The 27924-nt window shown below is 39.0% G+C and overlaps 1 protein-coding gene across 1 annotated transcript in view; it reads right to left on the bottom strand.

The window, feature by feature from the left end:
* The window catches only part of RGS5 (regulator of G protein signaling 5), a 52755-nt gene that overhangs the window by 10206 nt on the left and 14625 nt on the right, over positions 1–27924 (bottom strand). Inside the window, exons 2-3 of the mRNA XM_060134291.1 lie at positions 13958–14068; positions 7251–7312 (exon numbers count right to left, since the gene is read on the bottom strand). Of these exons, the coding sequence (XP_059990274.1) occupies positions 7251–7312; positions 13958–14068 (173 nt within the window). The remainder of the gene's footprint in view (positions 1–7250; positions 7313–13957; positions 14069–27924) is intronic.

The following is a 27924-nucleotide window of genomic DNA, read 5'->3' as shown; positions in this document are numbered from 1 at the left end:
ACTATGCCCGTCAATTATACATCAGTCTATAAACATATTAAATTCAGTATAATTATAACTACTGTGATTCTGTTTTCAGTGCACTGTTGCTCCTGTAGAATATATTTCAGCTTATAATTTAAATATATATACATCTATATACGAATATCTATCTATCTATCTATCTATCTATCTATCTATCTATCTATTAGAGATTCTTGGGCCTGATCCTTTTGTTTTCTTTTTCTTTCCTACCCCTCCAGCTCTAACCTCCAAAGTGGTAGATAAGTAGAAGGCAAGGTCAGGATTTAGGAAGGCACTGGAGAGGAACAAAGGAAAAATCACTCTTTATCTTCAATATTTTCTTCCTTTTAAAGCTGCCTCTCTCTTTCTATCTATCTATCTATCTATCTATATATATGCTTTTTTTTAAACCCAAATTCTAACAAATGCATATGTACTGAGAGAGAATCCATGTCCATTTACTATGTAGGGAAAGTAGATTTCTAAAGGAAGGAGAGAAAATCTAGTGTTCCACAGACTGTATCACAATTACAGACATGCCTGGCATGTCATTTGCCTCTCAGGGCAGAAGGTTGGACTGACTATAACCAGTACATCAGGGTCCACCTTTCTAACTTGTTCCCCATCAGGAGACACTTCTTCAATTCATTAGTTTTACTTGCAGACATATTCATGTACTGAATTCATTTCCTTTGACCTAATTTCTATCTATTTCCCTTTCCCTTGAGTATTTCTCCCTACTCCTTTTTATGGACTCTAAATTTTCATTCATTAGTCATTGCTTAATACATCGATTTCATACAATATGCACAAAATGTGATGATTAAGCCTGAAATATATGGTTGTCTTTTTTCAATTTTCCTTCTGTGCATTTTTATTGTCTTCATACCCCTCACAGTTCCCTGAAACTGTGTTCAGTTCTAAAGAAACAGAATGACTAAGTTATAATTAATTGGATTAGGGTCACCAGTGATTCTGAATCCAAACAAGACACTTTGCATTTTAATCCCCTCTCCCTGTACTTAACCTAAAACCATTTTTTATTGATCAACACCTAAAAATACATTGGGAAGTGATGGTAGGTATGATAAACAATTTTCTCTAGAAACCCAGCTAGAAGAATTACTTTGAAACCACTTGATAATGTTTACCTGGTTAACATCAGATGTATTTTCCCTCTCTCTCTGCCCGTATTTCCCACCATATTTCCGGCACTATTTGTTATCATTTAGTGGCACGGAGTCAATGGTACATGCTGAAAGAAGAAATAACCCCCGAATTCTCTCTCTATCATTCTTAAAGTTTTCATTGTTTCTTAAGCAAAAGGTGTCAGGTAGTCTTTGTTGAAATGAGAAAGTTCCCAGGCACTTTCTAGCTACCGGGAAATGACGATAGGAATGAAGTCTTATGAGCGCCCACACAATCAGGTCTAAGATTGTAGACAAAGCAATAACTTCACAGAATAAGTCTGGGCCAATTTATTCTCATTAGCCCCATGTCCCCACAACATGGTGATTCAGGCACTCTGAATCACCCTCTCCACATCTTTGAAAAAGGTAGAGATAAAATTCTAGTCCTCAGAAACATTGTTATTTATGACCTGAGGATACATTCCAGGATTCCACGGCAATGTTAACATTTACCATACATATACCAAGTCGTCCGATACAGAAAATGCACTTGGAAAATAACTTTCCAGTGTATTGAGTCCATTTCCTGGGTACTGGTTTCATCATTCTCTTGAATCCCATGATGTTATCTCAAGGCTTTTTGTCAATGTACGCACTCTCAATCAAGACTCATAAAGTGGATTTATTATTGGTCTGGGAGATGTTTAAAGCTATTCTTTCTCTCATCTGGATTTTGAGGATTCTCTAGAGGGTCCCTTCCTAGGACCCTCTAACGCCACTCCCCAGATGATTTCTCCTCCTTAACCTCTGGTTTTCTACTGGTCCATTCCTCAGAGACCCTGAGGAATTCCCATTACCCCTGAGGAAGTCCTCTTGGGTCAGAGTCAAATCTACTCTAGGCCAAAGTCTCTATTCTGCGAGGAACACACATGTCTTCTTTGCCTCACATTATTCCCCTGCCCACTCCACACCCCAGTAGAGTCCTCAGTACACAGCCCTGAAAAATCCCTACATTATTCCTTGCTGAGCCCACACAGAGCCTCAAAATACCATTCCACACACATCTTCGGGCATCCTTTTCCTAAGAAGTAGATGAAACCCACCTGATCTTCTGGTCTGGTGGCAACACTCTGGGTTGTGACCCACATTATAATCCCAGAGCTGGCCCTAATGAGTGATGTCACTTTTGACATGCCTGTAAAATAAAATAACAACCCTGCCAAAGAACAAAATGAAACCACCTATAAAACCACTTTAAAAATAAAAAGAGTATAAGACAAATCCAAGTCCAACTGGTATAAAGGAAAAAAATGCTGAAAAGTAGATTAGCACAAATCTCTTCTCCTAGAGGAAAAATAGTGAAACGTTACTGATAGTTGATAAATACCATTTCATAGTTTACTTTCAAAGCATGGACTCTAGAGTTAAGATTGCCTGGAGGTTGATGCTTACACACCACACTACTACAGTAACTTGGGCAAGTAACCTAACCTCTCCAAGCCTCAGTTGCCACATCTGGTAAGTTGGGTACTAATGGAAACTACCTGACAGGGTGGTTATAAGGGTTAAATAATTCATGGAAAGCTCTTACATGATGTTGAACATAATGATAGCTCAATAAATGCTGACTTTCATCATTATTATTCATGCCCAATTTAAAAGTAATCTTTATCACCATTCAAAACCCAACTCAAATGTTGCCTCATATACAAGGTAGTCTTTACCCAGTACCTCCAACTTGCTGTTGAGGATTTTTAGCATCATAAGAGGAGAGATCACTTTCTCGGTTTTGGTTGGGATTATTTGCTTCTATGGCTATCTTTCCCAGGAGGCTGTTGACGATTTCAGTTCAAGGTTTGAGTTTCATTTATCTTTGCCCTTCTTTTGAAAGCATCCCACCTCCTAGTCTAAATCTGTGGGCCTAACATTTAATAGAGGTTCAAACTGAATAAAATAAGACCCATTGAGACAAAAGTTTCCTCTCAAGTCTCAAAACTGAAGAATACAAACATTAAGGAAAAATAAAATGACTGATTTTGCTATTGCTGTAGTATTTTATTTCATGGGCAAGTTACCTAAGCTCTCTATGTCTCAGTTCCCTTTTCTGAAAAAATACGGATTGTTTTTGCACCTGTTTTTGTAAGTCCTAAAATTATTGAAATCGTTAGATAAACTAATAAATGCAAAGTGCATAGGACAGTGCCTGGCACATGGTGAATAATAAATGTAAGCTATTGCTTTTATTGTTATAATTGTTGCTTTAAAGGGAATTGTGGCTACCAGTGAGTAAGATGATGATAAATGTGAGCCAGAAAATAGAAGGGAGAAAATTGGAAACAAAAGAAGAGAAGCAGAAGGAGAATGCAAAGATGGAAACAAAAAGAGGAGCCCGGAGCCAGGCTATTCCATTCCCCATGCAAGAGTCCAAATCTCAAGCGTGTCTCAAGGAAACGTTCTGACATTTTGGAACTCCTGGGGCAAAAAGATTCACATAAAAACTTTGCTACTACTGGGTTGTGTTTCATTCTTCGTCTGCTCTTAAAGACAGTCGTGTGGAAGAGTTTAATGTCACTGTCTTATTTAAACTCCCACGTGCAACCTGTTTTTGTGTTTAAAAAGCAATACAGCAGTATGTGCCCCATGGACCTTCAAAAAGAAAACAGATGGTGCCACATATAAAACTGAAGACAAGAACGTAAGGACAACTGCTGTCCTTTCAGAACAGAGTCGAATACACTGGGCTATTAAAAACTAGTTTTCATAGGTTATCAGGTAATGCCTATTAGGTTTTAGTAGGTTTAATAGGTGATTATCTTGTAATAACCTATAACAGAATATAATCTGTAAAAAAATGAATCATTCTGTACACAATGCAGTATTGCAAATCAACTATATTTCAATAAAAAAAAGATTTTTAAAAACTGAGGAAAGAAAGAGAGGAATCTTGTGGAAGAGAAGAGATTGAGAAGCAGCTTAACCATCCTTTTTTAAAGAGGTTTGGTACCAATTGATTTCATTTCCACTCAAGAAAATTTAAGAAAAATGTGGATTTAAGAAATGCTTGGGGAACTGAATCAATATCTTACATTAGCACAAGAGAATGCCAAATGTTCCTCATAAATCAGCAAATATGCCATTCCTTGAGGTTAAATGATTTAATTTATCAAATCAAACATGCAAGAAGGGATTGTGAAGTTTTAAATATGCATTTTTCAAATGTATCTTTCTTCATTACCTATTCTGCATCAATCACAGCTAATGTCAGAACTATCATAGTTCTGGTTATAGACCGTTAGATTTGCAGATTCAAATAAGAATATCTCAGAAGAACTGAGTTGCCAAAGTTTGGCTTAAAAGCTATTCACGGTGCACGAAAGCTGGTGTTTGGGGAAATAGGTCAAAAATTGTTTCTTTAGGGCTTCGCTGGTGGCGCAGTGGTTGAGAGTCTACCTGCCGATACAGGGGACACAGGTTCGTGCCCGGGTCCGGGAGGATCCCACGTGCCGCGGAGCGGCTGGGCCCGTGAGCCATGGCCGCTGAGCCTGCGCGTCCGGAGCCTGTGCTCCGCAATGGGAGAGGCCACAGCAGTGAGAGGCCCGCGTACCGCAAAAAAAAAAAATTGTTTCTTTAGGTTGACGGTGTTGGGGTAGAATTACTTGGGCATGCCTGTCATTCCACTAGTCCTCTTCTAGAAATAGCTGGACAGAGGGCAGTAGAGACAAAGTGGCAAGAGACAGACACAGCAAGAGGGAGAGTCATAGAAGCAGAGATAGAGGGCAAAATGCAAAGAGAGGAAGAGACAGAGACACAGAACAGAGAAACAGAGGCAGAGGGAGGGAGAAGCTGTCTTATTCGCTCATAGCATCACCTCCCATAGAGCATGGCACTCTTTTGTTTCTGTGAGATCTCTGTATCCATACCAGAAACCCTCTTTTCCATTCATGATAGTTTGAATGGATAGATATCTTCTCAAGGAAAGAATTTTGACTAGAACAGTTATCAAATGCTTTTCCATTTATTGCTTGGGGAAATCGCCCAAGTCTTAAAAGTGTTAATTACTTAAAAGGATAATGATGTGGAACTTAAGAACATACATATATATACAGACATATACTATATATATAGCATATATAGTATATATAATTTTAAAATATATCTAATTAAATAAAACATTGTGAATTTTATATATATTTACGCACACATGCATATACATACTTCCCCTCTAAGAAGCAGAAAATATTACTGTGAGACTCTCAGGCCTCAAGCTCACATCATGAAAATCATCTATTTACAAGCTGAAGAACTTCAGTCCCTCAACAAATGCTAAGGTGTTAACACCAACTGCCTCTGGCTTAACTTATAGTTAAGTTCTCCTGAAAGCCTGAAATATATGACATGTGGCCCTAAGGATTAGTATGACTGAAAAGGATTTTATATGGCCACATAAATATATATCCTTCTCTTTAATGGTTTTAAAAACATGGAAGTGGTTCTGCTAATTCTCAGGTTTGTTGACAATAAATACCTGTACCCAGGGTACTTAGAATTCATAATATATAATATGTCATCTGTCAGGTTGCTACTGGCCCTAAAACCACTGTGTAACACAATAAATAAGTCAATTGATAAACATAAATGTTTTTCTCCTAGTTGTCTTCATGGAATTTCTGTGTCCTAGAAGAATAATGAAATCATTCATTAACCCAGTTATTCAATAAGCATTCGTGGAACACTTTATATGTATCAGGACTGGGTACTCTGTTTAACACAAGAAATAAAAAGAAAATAAAAAATGGATAATATTGAGAAAGTTCCAAATCAGAGGCTTTGGTGTTCTGCCTCCAAATATAAGATATTGATTCTGTCACAGGTAAGCAGATTAACTCACCAAAAACAATAAAAAACGTTTGTATACCATTCAACATACATTCTTTGCTATGTAGCCTGTGTCTATTAATCTTGATGGTCCTGTGGGAAATATTTTTTAAATTCTTATTTTTGCAAAGCATTTAACAAAGTTTCGTATTCCATCTTGTGATGAAAATGGAAAAATATGGGTTAGATATCTTACATTGAATCCTATTTTTAGAGTGAACGATTCAACAAATATTTGTTTTCCTATTACCGTGCACTTCCTGTTATGAAATTATCCAGACAGAAGAAAAAGACTAAATCCCGGCTGTCAATGAGTTTATAATCTGTCATAGGAGGGAGACGGCTATGATCAGAGTACAATGTAGCAAGTAACAGCGGCATAAAAATGTGCAGGCAAATTGCACTGGAACCTCAGAGAGAGGAAAAATCATTCCGGACGGTCAAGGAAGACTGGGCATTTAGTATTTAGATTCGCTTTTATAGGAGAGGAGAATTTCAACAGACAGAGATATGAATACAAAGTATTCCAGCCAAAGGGAATACATGTAGAAATCCTATATGGAGGGGAGAACAGTTCAATTTGACTGCAGACCAGCCATATCATCATTATTATGGAGAATCCTAAACATTGGAAATTTGAACTTGATACTCTAGGCCTGGGAATCAGTAAGGATTTTGTATTGGGGAAAGGCAAACGGTGCTCAGGTATATTGGTATCAGCTTGGAGAGGGGTTCTTACTGGCACTGTTTTCATGTCTTGAATGGAGATATAAAAGGCCTGCTGCCAGAAGAGGAAACTGTGGTTAGGGGAGGTTAGCAACCCATGGCGGGTTACAAAAGCAATGAATAGCAGCTTGAACTGGGACATACACCCAATCCATTCCTCATAGTACAGGGATATGTACCCTGCTACACCGAATCCACAGCAAGCCATTATGAGGCCAAGCTGGAAGAGGCAGTATCTCTATTTTACCAATGAAAATTTTAAGAACTACACCGATCAAGCCACTAGCTCCGCTCACACAAGTAAGCAGGACAGATGGGAATACAACCTGCACTCAGGAGTCCTCAGGACACCTTATTTGCACATTCTCCCACCATGAGCTAGATAACTACACTCCCCTGGCATTCTTCCAAAATTGAAGAAACGTCAAAATTGGGGAAGAAGGACATGGGCAGCCTAAAGCGCTTTTTTTTGCCTCTGTCCTTCCCCTGACCTTTATAAAGATAATTCAGACTTACAGTTGTTCTGCAAGAGCTTGTCCAGGGAATCACGCCACTGCAGGGCCTTGTCCAATGAGGGTCTAAATCAAGTATTAAGAAAGAAAAAGGAGACAGCCATAAGAAGGGAGTTAATCACATACACCAACAATGACTTGGATTTGCTTTTCTTTGAAATGTTACAGTTGATGACCCATTCTCAGGACAAGGGAATTAGAGCTGTTTTATTCTGAACGAGTGGGTATGATGAGCTGGGTTTGCTTGCCTACGTCTATCTTGCATATTTTCATCTCTTGTTGAACAATTGGGTTAGGCCTCTCCCTTTTCAGAAGGGCCTATTTGTCATGAAGCCACGTCTTGATATTCTTGTGTTTCCCATAACAGTGCCTCCAGTTGTGGTCTTTTTTTCCAAGAGTAACTGAATAAAATCCAGTTGTCCCATTATAGGGCTTGAACTCATGTTCCCTGCTTCACTAGTGCTGCACTTTAAACACCAACTTAATCTGCAAAGGGCGTCAGATTCCATATCCACAGCCCTTCGCCACCTTATTGGGATTGATGGAAGATGCAAGGTGTGAAGCTGCCTCGTGTTGGGAATGTGCTCACAGGAAGTCTACATTTTAAAAACTCTGGGTGCATTTTCCTGCCTAATTAGAACAGGATAATTTTTTTTTAAGATTTATTCTTTCTGAGAAGAGTTGTTAGACACTGTGCAAAGGAATGTTGTACACAAATGCTCAGGATGCTGAAGGTACTAGTCAACACATAATTCCCCCTTAGGCTGTTTTTATTTTAACGTTTATATAGGCAGAAACCCTGCAGCTCTTTCATTTTAACTACCAATTTTTCTTTCACAGCAGAATTGTGTCAAGGTGGGCTGGTATTGTCTGGGAAAAATGGCTGACTGTGCTCTCCCAGGGCTCCCCCCTCAGCCCCCGCTCTCACTCTTGTGTTACAATGTGAGTTCTTCGTTGTCAAATCAAAACAGACTAACAAGGCATTTATTAGAACATTAAGGCCAATGAAGGTGTTTTTCCTAAATTGGAATTTCCTTAGCTCTTAACTGGTTGATCAGCTGTTCAGACAACCCAGGAAAATTCCTGCTTCTGGCTTTTTAAAAAATAATATCTTAGGGCTTTAATTCTCTAGGTTATCAGTGAGATTGATAAGAGTTGCTGATTCTCCTTTTCGTTTTGCTTTTGAGGCTCAGAGTCAGCCTCACTTTATCTATGTAAGGAGTGCAGGATGGCAGTAGATTTTTTGGCTAAAATGCTGTGACTAATTCCTTCCATTCTCTATTCCTCACTGTGGAGCACGTGCAGATTTTGAGTCTTAATTATATGACTTTCCGTAAAGTTTTACGCTTTTACTATTTGAAGGTTAAAACATGCCAATACTGAGAGTAACAAACCTGGTGGAATAATCTTAAGTGGTTTCATTTTCCTGGCTGGAAACATATGTATCATAAATCAAAAACTCAACACTAATTCCTTGGAAATTTATTTTTAATGAGTGAACTACCTTCTCTTCTCCCGTTTTCTTCTGGTTAGTGTAAAGGAACACAGTGAGGAGAAATGACATGAGGAAGGAATTACAAGCATGCCCATATATTTTTCTGCCTCATTTTATTTCTAACAAGAAAAAGAGCTATTTTCTAGAGGTCAATAACTCCTTTTGGCTCTTCTATATTACTTCATGCTGAGAATTTTTCCTATGTATATATTATTTTGTACCAACGTTTTTAGCACAGTCTTACGAATCTTAATTTCTTCACTACTGTGGGTTCCATATTGTACATATGACACCCGCCAAGTCTTTATTGTTGACAGAAACAACAAGACATTAAATAATTGAACAAAAGAAACAGAGCAAGGGGAAGGCTGAATCGCCTTCTGATTTTGTAAATACCCCTCGTAAAATGAAATCACCTTCCTGCCTTCCATTTCCTCTGGCTAGTATGGAGGGGCACAGGAAGAAGAAATGGCAAGAGCAGGTGCACCGAACTTAAGCATGTTACCAGATCCAAGCTGTCCCAAATGGTCTTGTTAGAACCAGACTAATGGTCACAATCAGCAGTGCCTCACAGCCAAGATTAAATTCCTGAAAAGGATATGTGCAGAACCCGCTTGGGGGTAATATTAGTCCAAATTGTTTCAAGGACACAATCAAGCAGAACACATCCTCCACACCTCGAAGCCCAGTATTCTGATTCCCAGCCTAGGAGGTGCCACAGGTTCATCCCGTCCTGATTCTCAGAATCTGCCATTAAGTCTGAATTCTTTGAAATGAGATAGATGCAGATCTAAATGACCAATAAGTGTCCTCGTTTGCAAGGTCGTAGCTACCCACAGGGAGTTGGCATGGAGTTTCTGTGTGTGGGTGTGGAGGGAAAGAGGAACCCAGGTCCAATGAAAGGCAAAATAAACATGTATAGAGATGATTAACTGTTTTATAATGGCCAGTGTAAATGCCACTTGGTCCAGGAAGTGATGATCTCAGCTGGAAGTGTTCTCTCCCTCTTTACTGTACTCTTACCACATTTACATCTTGAATCTCCTACAAGGCAATGATGCACTCACTGCCTGGAGGTATAGCTTGTCAGCCATGGAGAACTTTTCCCATTCTACCCTGTCCTACAGTGCGTTCCCTGCAGCGTTCATCTACCCAGCAATATGCATGTCAGATTAATGTGTAAATTAATAACGGTTCAGTTTGCTCAGAGTTAGTCTGGTTGATGAAAGCCACAAATAACCCAACACTTAGAGTACAGAAGTTTTAGCCCCATGAACCATGACTACAGCTATAAGCAACTCTGGCATTTACTAGCTCTCACCTTGGGAGATTATTTTAACCTCTCTAAGCACCGGTGGTTTTCTTTTTTGTTTTCTTCCTTTTTAAAAATATCTACACAGTCCCTGGCATACATTTAAACACTCCTGATAATGTTTTCACGTGCTCTTGCCCTTGACAAGGAAAGTAAATCCAAGTTATTTATTGGCACTTAAGTGCCTGTTCAGTTCTCCCTTCCTTCCTGCAACGTGTCTGCTCATGTCCAGTCTCAAGTTCATGGACATTTATTGAGCCCTCCCCCCAGGGCCAACAGTGACTTGGGCACCATGGATGGGAATGCAGATAAATATACCTGCCACTTTTTTTGTTTCTGTTTTTGTTTTAACATCTTTATTGGGGTATAATTGCTTTACAATGGTGTGTTAGTCTCTGCTTTATAACAAAGTGAATCAGTTATACATATGTTCCCATATCTCTTCCCTCTTGCGTCTCCCTCCCTCCCACCCTCCCTATCCCACCCCTCCAGGCGGTCACAAAGCACTGAACTGATCTCCCTGTGCTATGCGGCTGCTTCCCACTAGCTATCTACCTTACGTTTGGTAGTGTATATATGTCCATGCCTCTCTCACGCTTTGTCACAGCTTACCCTTCCCCATCCCCATATCCTCAAGTCCATTCTCTAGTAGATCTGCGTCTTTATTCCTGTCTTACCCCTAGGTTCTTCATGACATATTTTTTCTTAAATTCCATATATATGTGTTAGCATACGGTATTTGTCTTTCTCGTTCTGACTTACTTCACTCTGTATGACAGACTCTAGGTCTATCCAGCTCATTACAAATAGCTCAATTTCGTTTCTTTTTATGGCTGAGTAATATTCCATTGTATATATGTGCCACATCTTCTTTATCCATTCATCCAATGATGGGCACTTAGGTTGTTTCCATCTCCGGGCTATTGTAAATAGAGCTGCAATGAACATTTTGGTACATGACTCTTTTTGAATTTTGGTTTTCTCAGGGTATATGCCCAGTAGTGGGATTGCTGGGTCATATGGTAGTTCCATTTGTAGTTTTTTAAGGAACCTCCATACTGTTCTCCATAGTGGCTGTACCAATTCACATTCCCACCAGCCACTTTTTGATGTCTATCCATGGGCCAAACATTGTGCGTCCATCTTTAATCCCCACAGTAAGGCTCACTCTGCAGTTTACCAGGCCGGAGTGTATGTAGGCCAACAGTTTGTAGTGGTTCTCCCCCGTGCACAGGCTAGGGACTGTTTATGTGTGGAGGTCATTCTAGAGTTATAAAGTGGCAAAACAACAGCAACAACAAAAGATAGTTAAAATTAGTGACATCAACAGAGAGTAAATGAACATCTAGAATATAAAATAAACTATAAAAATATCTACACCAGGTCTTGAGTATTTTGCAATTGATTATATTATGAGCCATGATAATAGTTACTGTAAACTAAATTTACATGGTCTTGTAACATCTTTATTTTTCATTATGAGGACCTATAGCAGAGCCTTAGGGAATGCTCACATATAGAAGGTGGACAAAAGTGAGAGCCCTTAGAGAGAGAGAAGGCAGTGGGAGAATTCAAAATTAGAAGTTAAGGTGGAGAGTTTTAAGGTGGCCAACTGGTGAGCAGAGTCAAATGCTGTCCACGAGTCAGGAGTTAGCCCTTGGTGATGATGGTTTCAGTTAGGCAGTAAGGTTTAGACCCAACGAAAGGAGTTAAAGAAGAAATTGAAAGCAGTGACTTTCCAGTTCTAGAGTTTTCCAGCATAAGCAAGAGGAAGAGATATGAGTAGAAGGGGTGAGGGGCTGGGAGGGTGTTTTTCAGAGTGGAATACGGTACTTGTTTGTTCTAGTGGAAGAGGGTCTAGAGGGAAAAAGGACAGTTAAGAATACTAAAATGGTAACAGAGGCTGGCCTTGAGTGGTAGGGATATAGGCAACTTTTATCTATTTTTTTAAATGGTTCAATTTTTTTCCTAACGAGAAGAATAAAAATATATTTTAAAAAGAGAAAATGCTTTTTTAAAAAGGGATTGCTTTTTTTAAAAAGATGAGAGGAGTTAAAAATACCTTCCATCCGGAGAAGGTCTATTTTCTCCTCTGAGATTTATTTTCTTCTCCTTGAGAAGAATGTGGGTAAAAAAAATACGGAGAAACTTTTAAGTGAGGAGAAGCGAGATCAGCTGAGTTCCTGCAGAACACAGTCTTCTCCTGCTTGTTAAAAAGCATGGAAATTTGCCAAATATGAGTGAAATGGGGTTTACGAGTTTGGAAGAGGATAGGAAAGATTTGTAATGGTCACTGTTAAAAATGCAGTAGAGATGCACAAATATTCTCTAGGGATAAGAAAGATTTTTCCAAAACAATTCAAACTTCTGGACGAAAAAGGGGGCTAGAAGACAAGAGAAGAAAATAATCCAATGAGTGTCAGCCCCAAGTTATCTTCCAAAACTGCTTCTCTCCAAATCCTTGTTAAACCAAATAGTTCAAGTGTCTGTGTGGGATATTAAAGCAGAGAATCAAAGGAGGAAATGTAGCACTGTATTTATTTTTTAAAAGTTAATTCCAACAGATCAATAACCACCACAATGCTTATTTCAAAATAGACTTTTTGATCTTTTGCTATTATGAAATGTGGTTCTTATTCTCTCCCAGTGCCTGGTGCCTGCCACTCCACATTGAATTAACTTCCCTTTTCTAAGCACAGAAAACTCAATTATGCCTCATTTCCGGTTTGGGATCACTTTGAAGTAATATAAGTAGAGTGGAAACATCCACTTAGATTGATGAAAAAAATTTAAAAGGAATAACCTGTCTCTCTATCCCCCAACCAATCCAGCTATATTAATTTGAAGGTCATTTGGAGAAAAGATTGGCCAATTTATACAAATATTAAATTTTAAAAGAAATGGAGATTAAAAGGGATTCCTATATTTTTACCACACTTCTATGATCTCTTCAAAGATTTTAGGTAGTAGAGTGAAGGGGTTTGAATACATATGGCTTTTCTTCTTCCCACTTTCCTTTCTTGATTTTAGTGGTGTCTCTGTTTTAAAGGGAAGATGGAGTGTATCTGTCTAGTCAATGTCGGGCTGTGTAGCTAGTGGAACAACGGTAAACACCATGAATGCTGTGAGTATTGTTATTAAGTTAGAGTAATGCCAATGAAATTGTGGGCTACGTTCACTGCCATAACATCGTGAATATTGAGAATTATAGCTTCCCTCCATGCCTAAATTGATAGAAGTATGTTGGTGCGTGGTTAGGGACTGCAGAAGTCCTGTCAGGACTATTAATTTATGGACTGGGGAAAAATTGCTTGGCGTGCATTAAATAGGAGTATCTGGTCAAGTATTCATTCCTCCACCAGGGAACAGTCCTCTGCTCCTCTTTTAGACCTTGAAGGGACAATATCTTGGAGAAGAAACCTTTAGGCTTAATAGTCTGCCTTGAACTTAGCCTCTTTTTGAGGGAAATGTCACCACTTATATCTCCCTGCTGAGGAAGTAGCCCTCAAGATATTTCCTGAGCAGGTGAGCATCCAGGGATCATAATTAATTGGATCAGCGATGCTCATCTGACCCAAGGACAGCAAGTGAGCAGGTATCTTTAACCACACTTCTGTGTGATGAGGTGGCTGGTGCCATTTTATAAGACACGGCCTGTTTCTCCAATGATGTCCCAATATGTGGCCTTATCTCCATTTTTTAAGCATCCTGCCAGTAAGCAATATTATGCTCCATACACGAGAGAGTGAAAAAAAATCCTATTCACAAACCAAGTCTCTGAGTACTCTTATGATCTTCAATGAGTCACTGAAGGGGGGAGTTCTACAGAGGAAGGATGGTGCTATACACTTGAAGAATAGCCATCCTCTGGAGGAAACGAGTGGAATCCATAATCATGACTCACTTCTGGGTCTTGGCTGGTTTCTCCGCCTTCTCAGGGTATGGAATGACAAGGTCAGCAGCAGACTCCGGCTTCTGGAGGAGAATTCCCAACTTGATCTTAATCTCCTTGGCCCTGAAAGAAGAGATGTATGAGGGGGAAATGGACAGCATATTAGCATAAAGATCTAAAAAAGGGATTTCATTCCGTGTCAAAGAAACAAAAATGAGCAAAATCATATTTCACTGTTGTGGCAGAAAGAATACTAATGTAGAAATTGGGACACGTGAGTTCTAATAACATTTATCATGCTCTTAACAAGTCCCTGGCTAATATGCATTATCTCATTTTAATCTTAATTATTGTTTTATATGTATTCTTTCATGTTATATATGGCAGATACTATAGTAGTCCTATTTTACAGGTGAAGAAACTAATGACAGAGAATCCAAATAACTTAATTAAGGTAACCCAGCCAGTATGTGGTGGAAATGGACTTGACCCCAAGCTGTCTGACTTTAAGTTCACAGGTGGAACTCACTGTATTGCCTACCAGTCTTCTGAGGGCTCTGGTCCCAGCTCTGCCATTAATTAGGCATATAATGTTTGAAAAAATAATCATGTTTTATTGCCAGACCTCCGTTGCCTCATCTGTAAGATGACAGAGTTAACCTAGATGTTTTTTTCAGTCATTTGCACCTATAAAATTAAATTATTCTGATTGATGATTACTCCTCTGTAAACTGTTCTTCTTTTATACGGATTTGACTTTTTTCCAACCCCTTGCCCATTGTTCCACAATGGCTATTGTAGTATCTTACACGCAGTAAGCCTTCAATAGATGAGTATTAATTACCAACAGACTGACAGAATCATATTACTCCTTTCTATCTTCAACATTTTAGTGAACAGACATGGTCAGAATTCTGGGCACTTCTCCACCCTAGAATGCAACTGTTTTCATGCCCAGTTCAAAACTAATCTCCTAAGTTACCCATCATTTTATCACAAGTCTGAATTCAAAAACACTAAGCAAATCTTAAGCATTAATCCATAAGACAAGCCATTGTATACTGAGAGACCCAAAAAGCTGTCCTTTCACTGTCCCCTTGGCACTTCCTACATACTTTTAAGATAGGGCTTATCATACTGCATTATGGCTACTGATTTATGTGTCTGTTTTCCAAGCTGGATATAAGAACTTTTTGCAGGTGGGAATTGAGTCTTAAATACCTTTTCAACCCTGTGCATAGCACAAAGCTTGGCAGCATAGTCAATATTCAAAAATATTTGCCAAAGTGAACTAAAAATATCTTGATTTTTGTTCCTCACAAATCTGCTGACATTTATTTCCCAGTCAATGCTGATCATAACCGAAGCCTTACAGAGCTGTGTCGGGATTAGGATATCATGCTGTTGCCAGATAGAGTTTTGTTACTATAAACACACTTTCCTCATCCATTCACACGGAGACAGTGATGAGACAATTTAAATAAATAAAATGTGTGACATTAGCAATTATGGATATTAGGGAGAAAAAGTTAAGGACATATACTGTATAACTTAAAAAAACATAAATATTCAATCATATCGTAGGTTCCTTTAGTATAGTAAAGTTATTTTGAAACTCTGATTTAGAATTAGTAACCTCCACAATGTCTTTTCCTTTTCGTTTCTTCCTGCCTCTGTTCTCTCCCGAGGGCCCGCTCTCCAGCTTAAGACAACTCAGGTACCACATTACAGCAGATCAAGCTCCGCTGAGCACATTACAGCTGAAACAGAATGTTCTGCTGAGGGAGCTTATATAAAACATGAGAATAAGAATAAGTGTACTTTGATTCCAGGCTCTGCAATTTGCTTAAACTATCTAATGTTAAGTTTTCTCACCTAGAAAGTGGGACTGATAAAATAGTACATACTTATACAATTTTTGTGATGATTAAATATGTTAATGTATGTGAATCACTTAAAGCAGCAGTTGGCATATAATACTGCTTCTTCCAAGTTAGTTCTAACTGCATAATAATTTTTTTCCAGCCAAAATCAAGCCATGTTCCCTAGCTTTGACTACCAAATTAAAACATTCAGAAATTTCCCACATGTTACTAAGAATTAATATACCCACTGCCTCCCATATTCTACCTCTGGAGACAAGAACTGCCAACTTTATATTTATCTGAAGGATGAAGAAAACAGTATTTGGGGGGAAAAATGCATGCAATAGATGTGGCTACCCTCTGCTGGCCAGTGTATAGTACTACAGCCAGAAGCAGCAGGTTCATCTTTTCCATCAAGACACGCTATCCCACCCAGAACTTTAAGAACTCCATCCATAATACCTCTTCTGCTTGCTCTACATGCCCCTCAGTTCCTGCCCATAAGGGGAAGTCGTGAAGCAACTGTTTGAGTTTCACTTGACCCAATAGTTCACTCACCAATATTTAGCTAAAGATTATCTAATGAATGTCTAATGAATGTTTCTCCTGTGCTTGGTATTTTGGTTGGTTCTTTAGATTTTTGTTTTGCATTTTTTTCCCCATCTCAACTTCTGTTTCTTTTTTCTTTTCCTCTTTTGTTCCATTTGAGCCATTTGCTTTTGTAAAAGGCAGAGAGATATTTGTGTTTGATTGCCTAGTGAAAGAGTAAGTTGGACATGAACAGGTTATTAGAATGAAGGGGTTGAGCATTTTAAAATTTCATTTATTCATACTACTTTACTCCTTGATCATGTTACTGTGTCATCAGTACACAGTAAACAGACAAACACTCACAGGGTTTTGTCTTTGCCTGCAGGGTACTTATAGCCTATTGAAGTCTCAGGCTTGTGAGCAATCACAAGCAGGTATTAAAGAAGAAGATGCCCAGAAAGCAGCATCTCTCTGGGCATCCAGTGTCCACAAAGGTGAACAACAGAGCACTGGGGGAGGACCCCAATGTCCACAAGGGTGAGTCAGTGGGGCTTCTCAGAAGAGGCAGGGGTAGAATAGCAGTTAGCCAGGTAGACAAGAAAAGTCTGGGACTTCCGGGTAGGAAGAGGATAATGTGCGTATCATTTGAAGGGATGCAAAAGTGGTTCTGCATTGCCTGAGTGTAAAGTGTGACTGGAGAGAGAAGAATGCCATGTTAGATGAAGCCTGCTCACTCTGCCTCCCCTTCCTGATGGAAAGGTGGATGATGGAGGACCTCTGTATAGTATGCAGCCTTCAGCAAATTTGGTATGAAAACCAAAAAGAGGTAAAACTATTGAAAGGTGCCTTCAAAGACTGTCTCTACATGAAGAAGTGGCAGCCTGTCCTACAAATCTATTTCAAATTTTTCTTTTGCTAATTCTTTCAGGATGCATTTTCCCATGAAAACACTGTCTATACATGGTGGTTAAATTCTCCAAGACATCCCACAAAAGACTTTTAAAACCAGAATGAACCAGAATCCTCGTATAATTTTATCTATATCACTATTTAAATTGTCTTTTTGTGGGATAATCTAGAAATCAACCATTTATAACACTGCCCATAGAAAATCAGATTTCACTTCCTCAAAGTAGAGAAACATGCCAGAACACCAGATTACTCTTTTCCTCATACTTGCCCTGCGGTTGTAAGGGAGAAAGGAAATGCAGTGCTTCAGAAAATACTTCTGTCTATGGTTTACTATAGGTTCAAACATAGGACGTTAAAATGTTAACGCACATAAGTCGGGAAGACCATTCGGTTGAATTAGGAGTTTGACAGCATATAGGGAGTGAATAACATTATTGTCTCTCTTATAAAACAGTGAATGTTTAAAAGCTGAAGAGTTGACCAGTGCTGAGATTGAAACTACTTGAAACATTTTACTCTTTCTGTAGGAATAAACTGTGTTACTACGTTTGTTTTTCTCCTTAAGAGTTCCTGGAATAATATTTCATTCCCCCCTCTCCCCTTCCTCCCCACCATACGGACATATCCAAATATGGGAATGAAAAAAGAAACAACAACAAATGGAAAATGAAGCAAAACAAAAGCTCAAAGCTTCCATTTTATTTTCTCCTTTAAAAATAAGCTTGAATGTATCTGACATTCATTTAATGTCAAAAACAAACCCATCCAGAGAAGAAAACTTTTTAATGTGTTTATGATTTCAACTCAGTCCTTGGCTCTGTTTGACCACCCACCAGGCAGTTTTCCTGGCTATATTACATTAATGCCTGTTAACAAGAAATGATTCGTATCTCTTCTCATCACACCCCCAACCCTGTTATCCTTTGGTTTTACAAAGAAAAACTTGTTTTGAAATAAAATCAGTGGAAATGCCTGGGTGAAATTTTAATTAAGGCTTCAGAGGAAGATAATCCTTTCACTAGATGGCTCACATTAGTGATTTCAAACTGAAAAGAGTTTGAATAATTGTAGGGTTGTGCAATTTTAAATCTGTGCCCTGTGTGGGTATGCTTTCAAAAGGCCCTGGACCACCTCTGTCCTTCCAACTAATTGGTGAATTGAGTGAAAATTATTACCTTAGGGTGAATAAGTGTGGAAAACAGTACAAGCAATCACTAAAACAAACACATAGCAGAATTTTTCAAAATACAATTATATTCAAGTAAAATTTATCAGTAACCAGCTATATATAAAGTCCTGTGCTAGGTGTTTCAAGGACTACAAAGATGTTCCTTGCTTCAGAGACACGTGGAACTAAGGAAATGTAGGACATATACATGTAAACTATATGCTAGATATTTTTCTACTCATTGATAAAAGTGGAGGGGATATATTAATAAAAGAACATAGACCCTAGCCTCAAGGAGCTCAAACGTGATAACACGAAGATAGTGTAATAGGAGACACATGCTTTAACAGCTGCCCCTACTATATTCGCAGAGGCCTCTGTATTTTTCCTTCATGGTCCTTATCAATTTGCATTATGTCTCTGTGTATTTATTTGAGTCCTGTCTGTCTCTCCCATTAGAATGTCAGGTCCCCGAGAGCAGGGTCAATATCTGTTTTGTTCACAGCTCCAGTCTCAGCACTTAGCCCAGGGCCTGGCACTTAACAGACATGCAATAAATATTTACTATATAAATTGATGAATCAGCAAACGAATGAATGAATTGAATTGCTAGGTTAGAGTAAAACTGCATTTTGGGGCGGGTGGGTGAAATATTGGGGTGTAGCACCAAATAAGCCGTCGAGGACTTAGATGTCTCTGATTTGGTTAACTGCAGAGAGGTAGTGTCATTAAATGACTGCAAGGACTCTGACTGAACTCGATTTCTGTCTGTTAGAGAAGTTGGAAATAGACGAATGGGGGCTGAAACGGAGTATGCTCTTCAGTCCCTCACACCAGATAGGACACACTCTGATGAGAGGAGGCAGGGAGGGTAATTACAATCACTCAGTCTAATCAGAATCCATCATGAGACCAAAATTTATCAGGATTTACTTAAACAAAATTATTCCTGAGGCACAGACTAGTTCTGAGATTGGACATATGTCGGGAACAGCCAGGAAGGAAGACAGGAAGGAGAAAAATTGGGAAGTATAGGACAGGGTATTTAGGACACATTTCTGAAAGAGGTGTTCCAACCTGTCCCCTGTCAAGGACAATCCAATTTAAATCCAATCCAACTTAAATCTGTGTTGCAGATGCCCCCTGCTGGACATGGGAAATTGTGAGCATCAGTGAAAAAGAGCAGATCTGTTGCAGGCTGCTGCCTTTTGAAGAAATACCACAAACCTTGTTTATACAGGAGCAAAAAGGACATGCCTTTTCTTGGCTCCAAAAAGTGTGATAAATACCCATTAAAGATAAATAAAAGTTCCTAAAACACTTGTTAGCAACAAGATTCCACAGCTGGAGAGTACTACAGCCGGATCTGAAAAGCAGAGGAAGAAATGAGCTTTCTAAGTTCTTTCAGCCAAGATCTGAGTCACGTAGACAGAACCCCAGCAGATGTTCATGGACAGAAGGGAGCCCAGAGGACTTATGTCCACTGTGCTGGACCCATCTAGAGAGGTTCATTTGGTTCAAGAGTGGAAAACCTTCTTGTTGACTGCTCATTGAAAACTTGAGATCGATGGAGTTTGTTACTGATAGATGGCTCCTGAGACACAGGGGTGATCTTGAAAACCCTTAGTAGAGTATAAGGAAACATCTGTGGAAAATCAGGTCAATTCTAGAACTGAAATTCTCAACTCCCCACGATCCTCCATGCATGGCCCCTTAAAATCAAGACTGACTCTCAAGTGCAGGGGGAAGTCCCTCCAGGGTCATTTTGGTGGAGAGAGAATGTATGAGTTTGGCATCTACCATTTTCCTGAATTAACCTTCTTCTACTTGAACCAAAGAAAGTCCACCCATTGCTTATGTTTTAGCAGAAAATGAAAAAGTAGTTTACTAATGCAATGTGATACCATGTTAAAGTCTGTATTTTTTTATCTGACACATATTAATATATGATACATTATGGAAAATGACTCTAGGTTAGTTAATATGAAATACTACTCAGTGGTCCAAATGATAGAAAAATGAAGAAAATGCTAAAGAATATACGGTATTATTATTATTTATGCATTAGGATATAACGCCAGAAATCTGTTTCCAAACACAATTGAATCATTCCCTGGTAGAGCTTTAGGTTTTCACTTATATTAATCATGAATTAAATAACAAGCCATGTCAAACTGTAAGATGGCTGGAAAAAATGGAATTGATGAGGACTTCCCTGGTGGTGCAGTGGTTAAGAATCCACCTGCCAGTTCAGGGGACACAGGTTCGATCCCTGGGCCAGGAAGATAGCACATGTCACGGAGTGACTAAGCCCGTGCGCCACAACTACTGAGCCTGTGCTCTAGAGCCCGTGAGCCACAACTACTGAGCCCACGTGCCACAACTACTGAAGCCCGTGTGCCTAGAGCCCATGCTCCACAACAAGAGAAGCCACCGCAATGAGAAGCCCACATACCGCAAGGAAGAGTAGCCCCCGCTCGCTGCAACTAGAGAAAACTGCATGCAGCAATGAAGATCCAATGCAGCCAAAAATAAAAATAAATTCGTTTAAAAAAAATGGAATTGACAATGTCAGTTGTGTCAAATGTGTGCATAGAAGTCACTTTTGTCTATTATAACCTTCCAACACAGTATTTTCTAACCTCTTCTTTCAGTAAGTTCTCTTAATGATAGCTATTTTCATTATGTTCAAGCTCTTACCTCAACTACCCCAGGTTGATTCATCACCAGGGCCCCTCACAGGCAACCTGCTATAAAAGACTAAGGATTCTGTCTACAAGTTTACTGACTTGGTTTCATAGGATCACAGTTGAGATTGAAAAGACTGGCCTCAATAGCTTCTCCTCTTGCTCACTTATTTTTTCAACAAATTAAAAGTATGCTTATTAAATGCTTGCCATGTGCCGTAGACTATTACAGGTTTTGAAATCCCCAGTGAAACAAAAAGACAAGATCCTCTCATGGAGTTTATATTTCAGTTGGGCAAGACAAACACAAAATAAGGAATCCAAACAATGAAATGAAAAATTTCAGCTGCTTGTAATTGCTACAGTGTGACACTGGGTAAGTGTTAGCTTCTGCTACTTGCTCTAATCACAGTGGCAGTCAGCAGGCTTGTGAAAAAGGCCCCACTCCAGAGGTGGCTGCTAAGTGCCTCAGCTGTCTTTATAGAGAGCAATACCAGTTGCTTTGTCAATTAGCAGAGCACGTTAGAAGTGAGTTTTTACATGTAGGTTTGTTCAATAGGGAATGGGCTCTCTCCAGTCATAATAATGATATTCAAGTCATTTGTGCTAGAGACACTATTGTGCAAACTCACACCCACTCCATAGAAAGGTTGTAAGAATGTAAATAGCTCTTTACTCTTAGAGATGGCACCTGTGGCTCGATCCCTAAGTAGCCCTATATCTAGGCCTTGATACAGAGATTTCTTTTTGCCTGATACCAGCTACAAAGGTATTAGAATCCAACCTCAGAATATTAGTGTCAGAGTAAAATTTTCCTACACGTTATAGTCGGAGCACAAAGAATTGTGCCTTTATTGAGATTACAGAGCCAGTTGTATAAATATTTTGCGCCAACTTGTTAGTAACTATCTGCCTGAGTAAGTACGGAACAATTGGGTTTCATTATATATATGGTGGTCTTGCTTTCACTAGCTGGTAGTGAAGTTGTGGAGAAATAACTAATCATCACCCACCACTAACCACTAATAACTACAGTTATCTACCAAAAAGAACCTAAGAGTTGGATGTGAATACATTGGTTTAGGCTACTTTTCAGTAGCCACTTACAATCTATGGGACCTTATGCAAGCTAGATAATGTCTCTTGGTCTCAGTTCCGTCATTTGTAAAATGAAGATACAATTAGTGCCTGCTGTAAAAAGTTTCCGGGTGGAGGCATGAGATGATGCACGTGAAAGTTAGCCCGGTGTCTGGCACGTAAATAGCTGTCATACATGGTCACCATCATCATCATATCTACTTATTTAATACTATCTTATGCCACTTGGTGTTACAGTTTGTAGCAGTTTCCCTTAACATCTAGCGTATTAATATTTGATTGCATTACGCTCATTTTCTCGCTTGGTTGAGTGAATTATATGCCTTAAACAGTACTTGCCTGGCGAAAAGCCAGAAGCAATTTCTGGTGACTCTGTACGGGGGAAGATAGGAGGAAAACTACATGTTAAAAGCCAGGAAGGTACTGGGCTGCAAAGCAATGACGAAAAAAGAAAGCGAGGCCCTGACTCACTTAGAAGCAGTGGGGAAAAGTCTATCTTCGCAGCATCTTTGCTCCCTGTCAGTCAAATGCAGGCTGGATGTAGGCAGGTGAATAGAGCCTGTCCCTACCTGATGATGTATCCTCTTCCTCCATCACCTGGGGGAGAAACACACTCTGTCTCCCCACATCCCTGATATTTCCAAGTGTCGAAGACCATGTGAGGTCACTGGACCTTCATTTAAATCACAAGATCCCTGAACCTAGGTGCAAGTATGCCAGCTGTGGGCAAGAGTTCACTCCTCATGGCACACAGGCAGAAAACAGGTGGCCTGTAGCAACTCTTAAAAGTAATAATAGGGCTTCCCTGGTGGCGCAGTGGTTGAGAGTCCGCCTGCCGATGCAGGGGACACGGGTTCGTGCCCTGGTCCGGGAAGATCCCACATGATGCGGAGCGGCTGGGCCCGTGAGCCATGGCCGCTGAGCCTGCGCGTCTGGAGCCTGTGCTCCGCAACGGGAGAAGCCACAACGGTGAGAGGCCCGCGTACCGCAAAAAAAAAAAAAAAAAAAAGTAATAATAATAACATATAAAATATTAAGGTATTGAGGTGTTAATTCATGTTTTCCTTTCCTCTACTTATAGTTTTTCTTCTGACTTTCAAGAAGGTAGCTAGGCATTTGTGCTTTCTTACCTCTGAGGGAGTTGTGTTGTGAGGCCAAAAGCAGGTATTGATGGAAGATGGTATCCCATTTCTGGCCTTTGTTTTCCAAGACCCTAAACTCACTGGGGAGATATGCTGGCTTCATCCGAAAGAGAAGGATTGCTTTTGATGAGTGAGTGGTAAAGGAAGAGGCAGAAAAAACAGAGAGGGAAAATAGGGAATCCCTACGACAAGGTCAGAAGACTGTGGTTTAGGGTTCTCTAACTAATTGACACCCCACTCTCCCCTGTCACACACACCTTTGTGGGACTCCAGGGAGGTGGGAGGATCACAGAGGGGGATAGTTATATGCTGCCCATAATGAGACTTTGCGCTTAGCCCCAGAGCTCCCGCTTCACCCAAGCTGATACCCAGACCCAAGCAAGAGTTCCTGGAATGACTTTAAGGCACTGTGACGCTTCAAACAAGAAAGATATAAATAATGATATATCCATTTAAAAATTGTTCAAAAGCCAGCCACCTCTAAGAGTGAAAAATCCCTCACAAAAAAAAAAACCAGGAGTGTTCAGGAGAACTTACTAACTGTATGGTGATAAAAACATGGAAATAGTGAACTAAATGTGGCCAACTTTCCATTGCTGAAGAAAATTCGTCAAGAAAAGACAAAACCAGCTGTTTTGAATAACAGCTAAGTCATATGACATCTGGATCTGTCCAGATGATTTCATAAGATACTTTCCAGATCTTGAGTCCATTATTATAGTCACAAGCAGCATGCTGGATTGTGTTCAATCTCTCCCCGACCTTGGCAGAGAAAATTCCAACTCCTAAGTGTGGCAAAACTCCCATCTCAGGTTATATAACTGGAAGAGTTTGCAAAGCAAGTAGGATTCGGGTCAAAGAGGCTGTTCCCAGAGAGAAAGTGAAGTGAAACATTGAGGTATTCCCCAGAGAATGTAGCTAATGCCAAAACTAAGCAATTTTTCCTAAAAGGCAATAGACAGTATATCACAGTGGTTAAGGGCATGAATGTTGAAGTCAAAGTAACCAGATTTATCTTACTACATGTGTGACTTTTGGCAAATTTCTAAGCCTCAGTTTTCTCATCTGTAAATTGGAGATGATAATGGTACCTACCTCAAAAGGTTCTTATGATGATGAAATTAGTTATTATATGTGAAGCACTTACAGTAATGCCTAGCACATTGACAATGCACTCCATAAATGACAGGGTGTATTATTTACTATTATTATTATTATTAATTATTATGATCTTACAGAAAATCCTGTGCCAATGAAGGAACATTTACACACAAAAAAGCCTATAACATATTATGTAACATTAGGAAGGAAATTTAGGAAAGAAACAGTAAACATGGTAACATTTGCCCTTAACTAAACCCTATTTTCAGCTCAGTCACTAATTTGCTTGGTGATCTTAAGAAAGTTATTTGAGTTCTCTTGTCTTCAGTGAAAAATAAGAAAAGAGAGAGAGGAAGGAAGGAAGGAAGGAAGGAAACAACTTTAGTGAGAAAAGCTCTAATATCTTCTCTAGCTATTATAAACTAAGACTTCAAGATCATCACAGTCCATATCTCGAGAAAATAAATGAGAAAGCGAGGACCTGAGCTGTGAAACGACTTGTAAATAGTACCACAGAGTCCTTTTCTATTCCGTCCCCCTTCCCAACATCCCATGTTTATCTGTAATTACAATATTCTCCTTCCCATAATTTATAAACTCTCTGATTCACATTAAACTGTTTGTCTTCTTCATTCCCTGTAGATACTCTATCACAAATGTTGTTCTTTCTTCCTAGAAAATTCTTTTAAATGTGCCTTTTCCTCTCCATATCTAAATTTAGCATCTTTCTCCAGGCCTGAGTTACTAGGACATCCCACCTTACCATTTCCTTCTTCCTACTTGAATACATCCTGCACTCACTACCAGAGTACAAACACTTTCCTACTTGCTTGTAATGGCTTTCTATTTACCATGAAGTTTCTCAAACTTGAATATATACCCCAATCACCAAAAGGTCTGGTTAAAACACAGATTTCTCAGCCCCATCCCAGAGTTTCTCATTCAAGAGTTCGGAAGCAGGACCGGAGAATTTATATCTCTGGTCCCAGGACCACACTTCTGAGAACTGCTGATCAACTGATTCAGTTTCAAACATCACTTTCTTGCTTCCAAAGTCCTCCACTTCTAAGCTTATTTCCCTTGGCTCCCCATAACTACTTGTATACCTAGTCCCATTGGCTTCCTCCTTAACCTGCCTCCTGACTGCCACCCATATGACAATTAAAACTATTCTAATGCTCTAGGACCAGAAAAATCTCACTTTTTTCCTGAAACCTCTGTAACTGCAAAAACCTAGAGTGCTTTCTCTCTCCTCTAACATAAGATCCTCTGTTTTGTGATCATATTTAATGGACCTTACAGAGCTTTTAATTTGCCCTGCCCTTATTTTAAAAGTAGAAAAATTGAGGTTTGTGTAAATTAGAATATTTTTCGAAGATCTCATACGATGTTATTCTTAGATTTCTAGTAAGTTGCAGAGCAAGGGATAGAATGCTTTCTTTCTGCTGAAGTTACAGACAGCACATTTTCACCCAATTACTCTACTTTCTCGTGAATGTGTGTCTAAGAGTTCCATGTGTATGTACTCCCAGTGAGATAACAAGCCCATTGAGGGTGGGTACCATATTTTACTTCTTTGATCTCCCAGAGAATCTAGAAAATAACTTTAAAGTTGCTTTAACTCCTAGGATGGTATAGAGGATAAAAGTACGGTTCTATACTGCTTTCGTTTATATTCCAACTCTTACTTACTAGTGGAGTGACTTTGGGCAAGTTACTTAAATTCTAAGCTTCCAATTGTCTATGTAAAATAGTGACAATATAGTTCCTACCTCACATATATATTATGGAGCTAAATACGTTAAGGCATTAAAGTGTTTAGAAGAGCAATTAGCACATAGTAAATATTCCTTAAAAGTTACCTATTATTATTACTGTTCTACTGTATTTGTCCTACTATCCTATCACAGCGTCTTGCACATGGGTGTTGGGTAATGTTTATTGAATAAATAGAATAGAATAGAACTCAACAAAGATCTTTTTGACTGACATGCGAGATAAGCTCCTTTCAGAAAGTCTCCACCTGGAAATAATGCAACTAATTCTGAAAGCATAGAGGATATACATTTCTGGACAGCACTCCTACAGAGAGACAAAGAAAGCAAATTTGGAGACCTCTGCTGCTGCCTAGCTCAGCTCAGAGTTACATTATAATATCACCAGCCTTGTGCTGCTATTTTAAAATGAAAAAAAAAAAAGTATTGTTTTTCCCAAGCACTGGCTACTCCCTACTCAAGGATTCCCATGGAAATTGAGATAATTCCCATGCTTTTATGGCCTGTCTCTTACATAGTCATCACTCAGAGTAGGTTATTAGGAGTAAGGAAAGAGACAGTGGAGGAACAAGACAGACAGGGTAGAAGTCTTTTTTTCCCTTTGACCTTAAAATCTGTGTCTTATTCAAAATATTGTTGGCAGGATTTCTGGACTTTCTGTAATTCAGTTTGGAAGCCAGATAATGAACAGTGGGAAACTGGTCTTCAAGTTGAGGAAGACAGAAATTTGTGGTTTATTTTGAGCTCCAAATGTGGAGAGGTCAGAAGGCATTCCCATGAGAGCCTCTCTGAACACGGGTGTGACCCATAGCCTTTGAACATCTCCATCTCATTTGTGTTAAATTATAAAGAAGGACCTTCTAGAATGAAGTTTCTAGTTGTACATGGACTCTAATTGTTTTATATCTTATAAAAGCAGGAAATAAAGGTGGTAATAAAGGGTATCGGAAAAGAGGGAAAGAAAGAGTAGTAAAGTAAAATTTACCTAAACCTTAATCAACGTGAACATATATTACATCACTTAATAAAACTACAGTTCCCAAAACTTAACGTGTCCGCTGGCAATGAATTTATATAATAGATACAAGTTCGTTGCCTTGAATAATCAGAACACTTGGTCAACATTTATCTTTGCCAAATTATTATGTGTTGAGCAAAATAATGACATAACGATGAAGAATAAGAGGACCTTTACTTGTCTGAAGTACAGAATTATATTTCAAACCATTTCTTCTCTCCCTCCCTTAACATAATGTAACAATACCTTATTATTCTCAAGATTTCTATTTTCAAGAATTATCTATTTATTGCTTCATAAATTCACTTATCCATTCACTTATCAGACTCTAATAGAGCAACCACTGTTTGTCAGGCACTGTACCAGATAGTATGGGGAGTGCTTTACAAAATTAATAAGAGATTGTTCCAGACCTCAAGTAGTTCCCATTTTATAAAGAAGATATATGTACAGTTGTCACTCAGTATACGTAGAAGATTGGTTCCAGGACCCTTACTCCCCACAGATATAAAAATCTGCAAATGCTCAAACATTTTATTTTCATATAAAAGGGTGTAGTACTTGCATATAACCTACACACATCCTCCTATGTACTTTAAATCATCTCTAGATTATGTATACTACCTAATACAATATGCATGCCATGTAAATAGTTGTAAATACAATGTAAATGCTATCAAAA

The sequence above is a fragment of the Lagenorhynchus albirostris genome, chromosome 2 (genome assembly GCF_949774975.1).
Source record: "Lagenorhynchus albirostris chromosome 2, mLagAlb1.1, whole genome shotgun sequence".
Taxonomy (NCBI): Eukaryota; Metazoa; Chordata; class Mammalia; order Artiodactyla; family Delphinidae; genus Lagenorhynchus; species Lagenorhynchus albirostris.
Note: the sequence above shows the minus strand (reverse complement) of the source record. Positions and strands in the feature narration are given on the sequence as shown.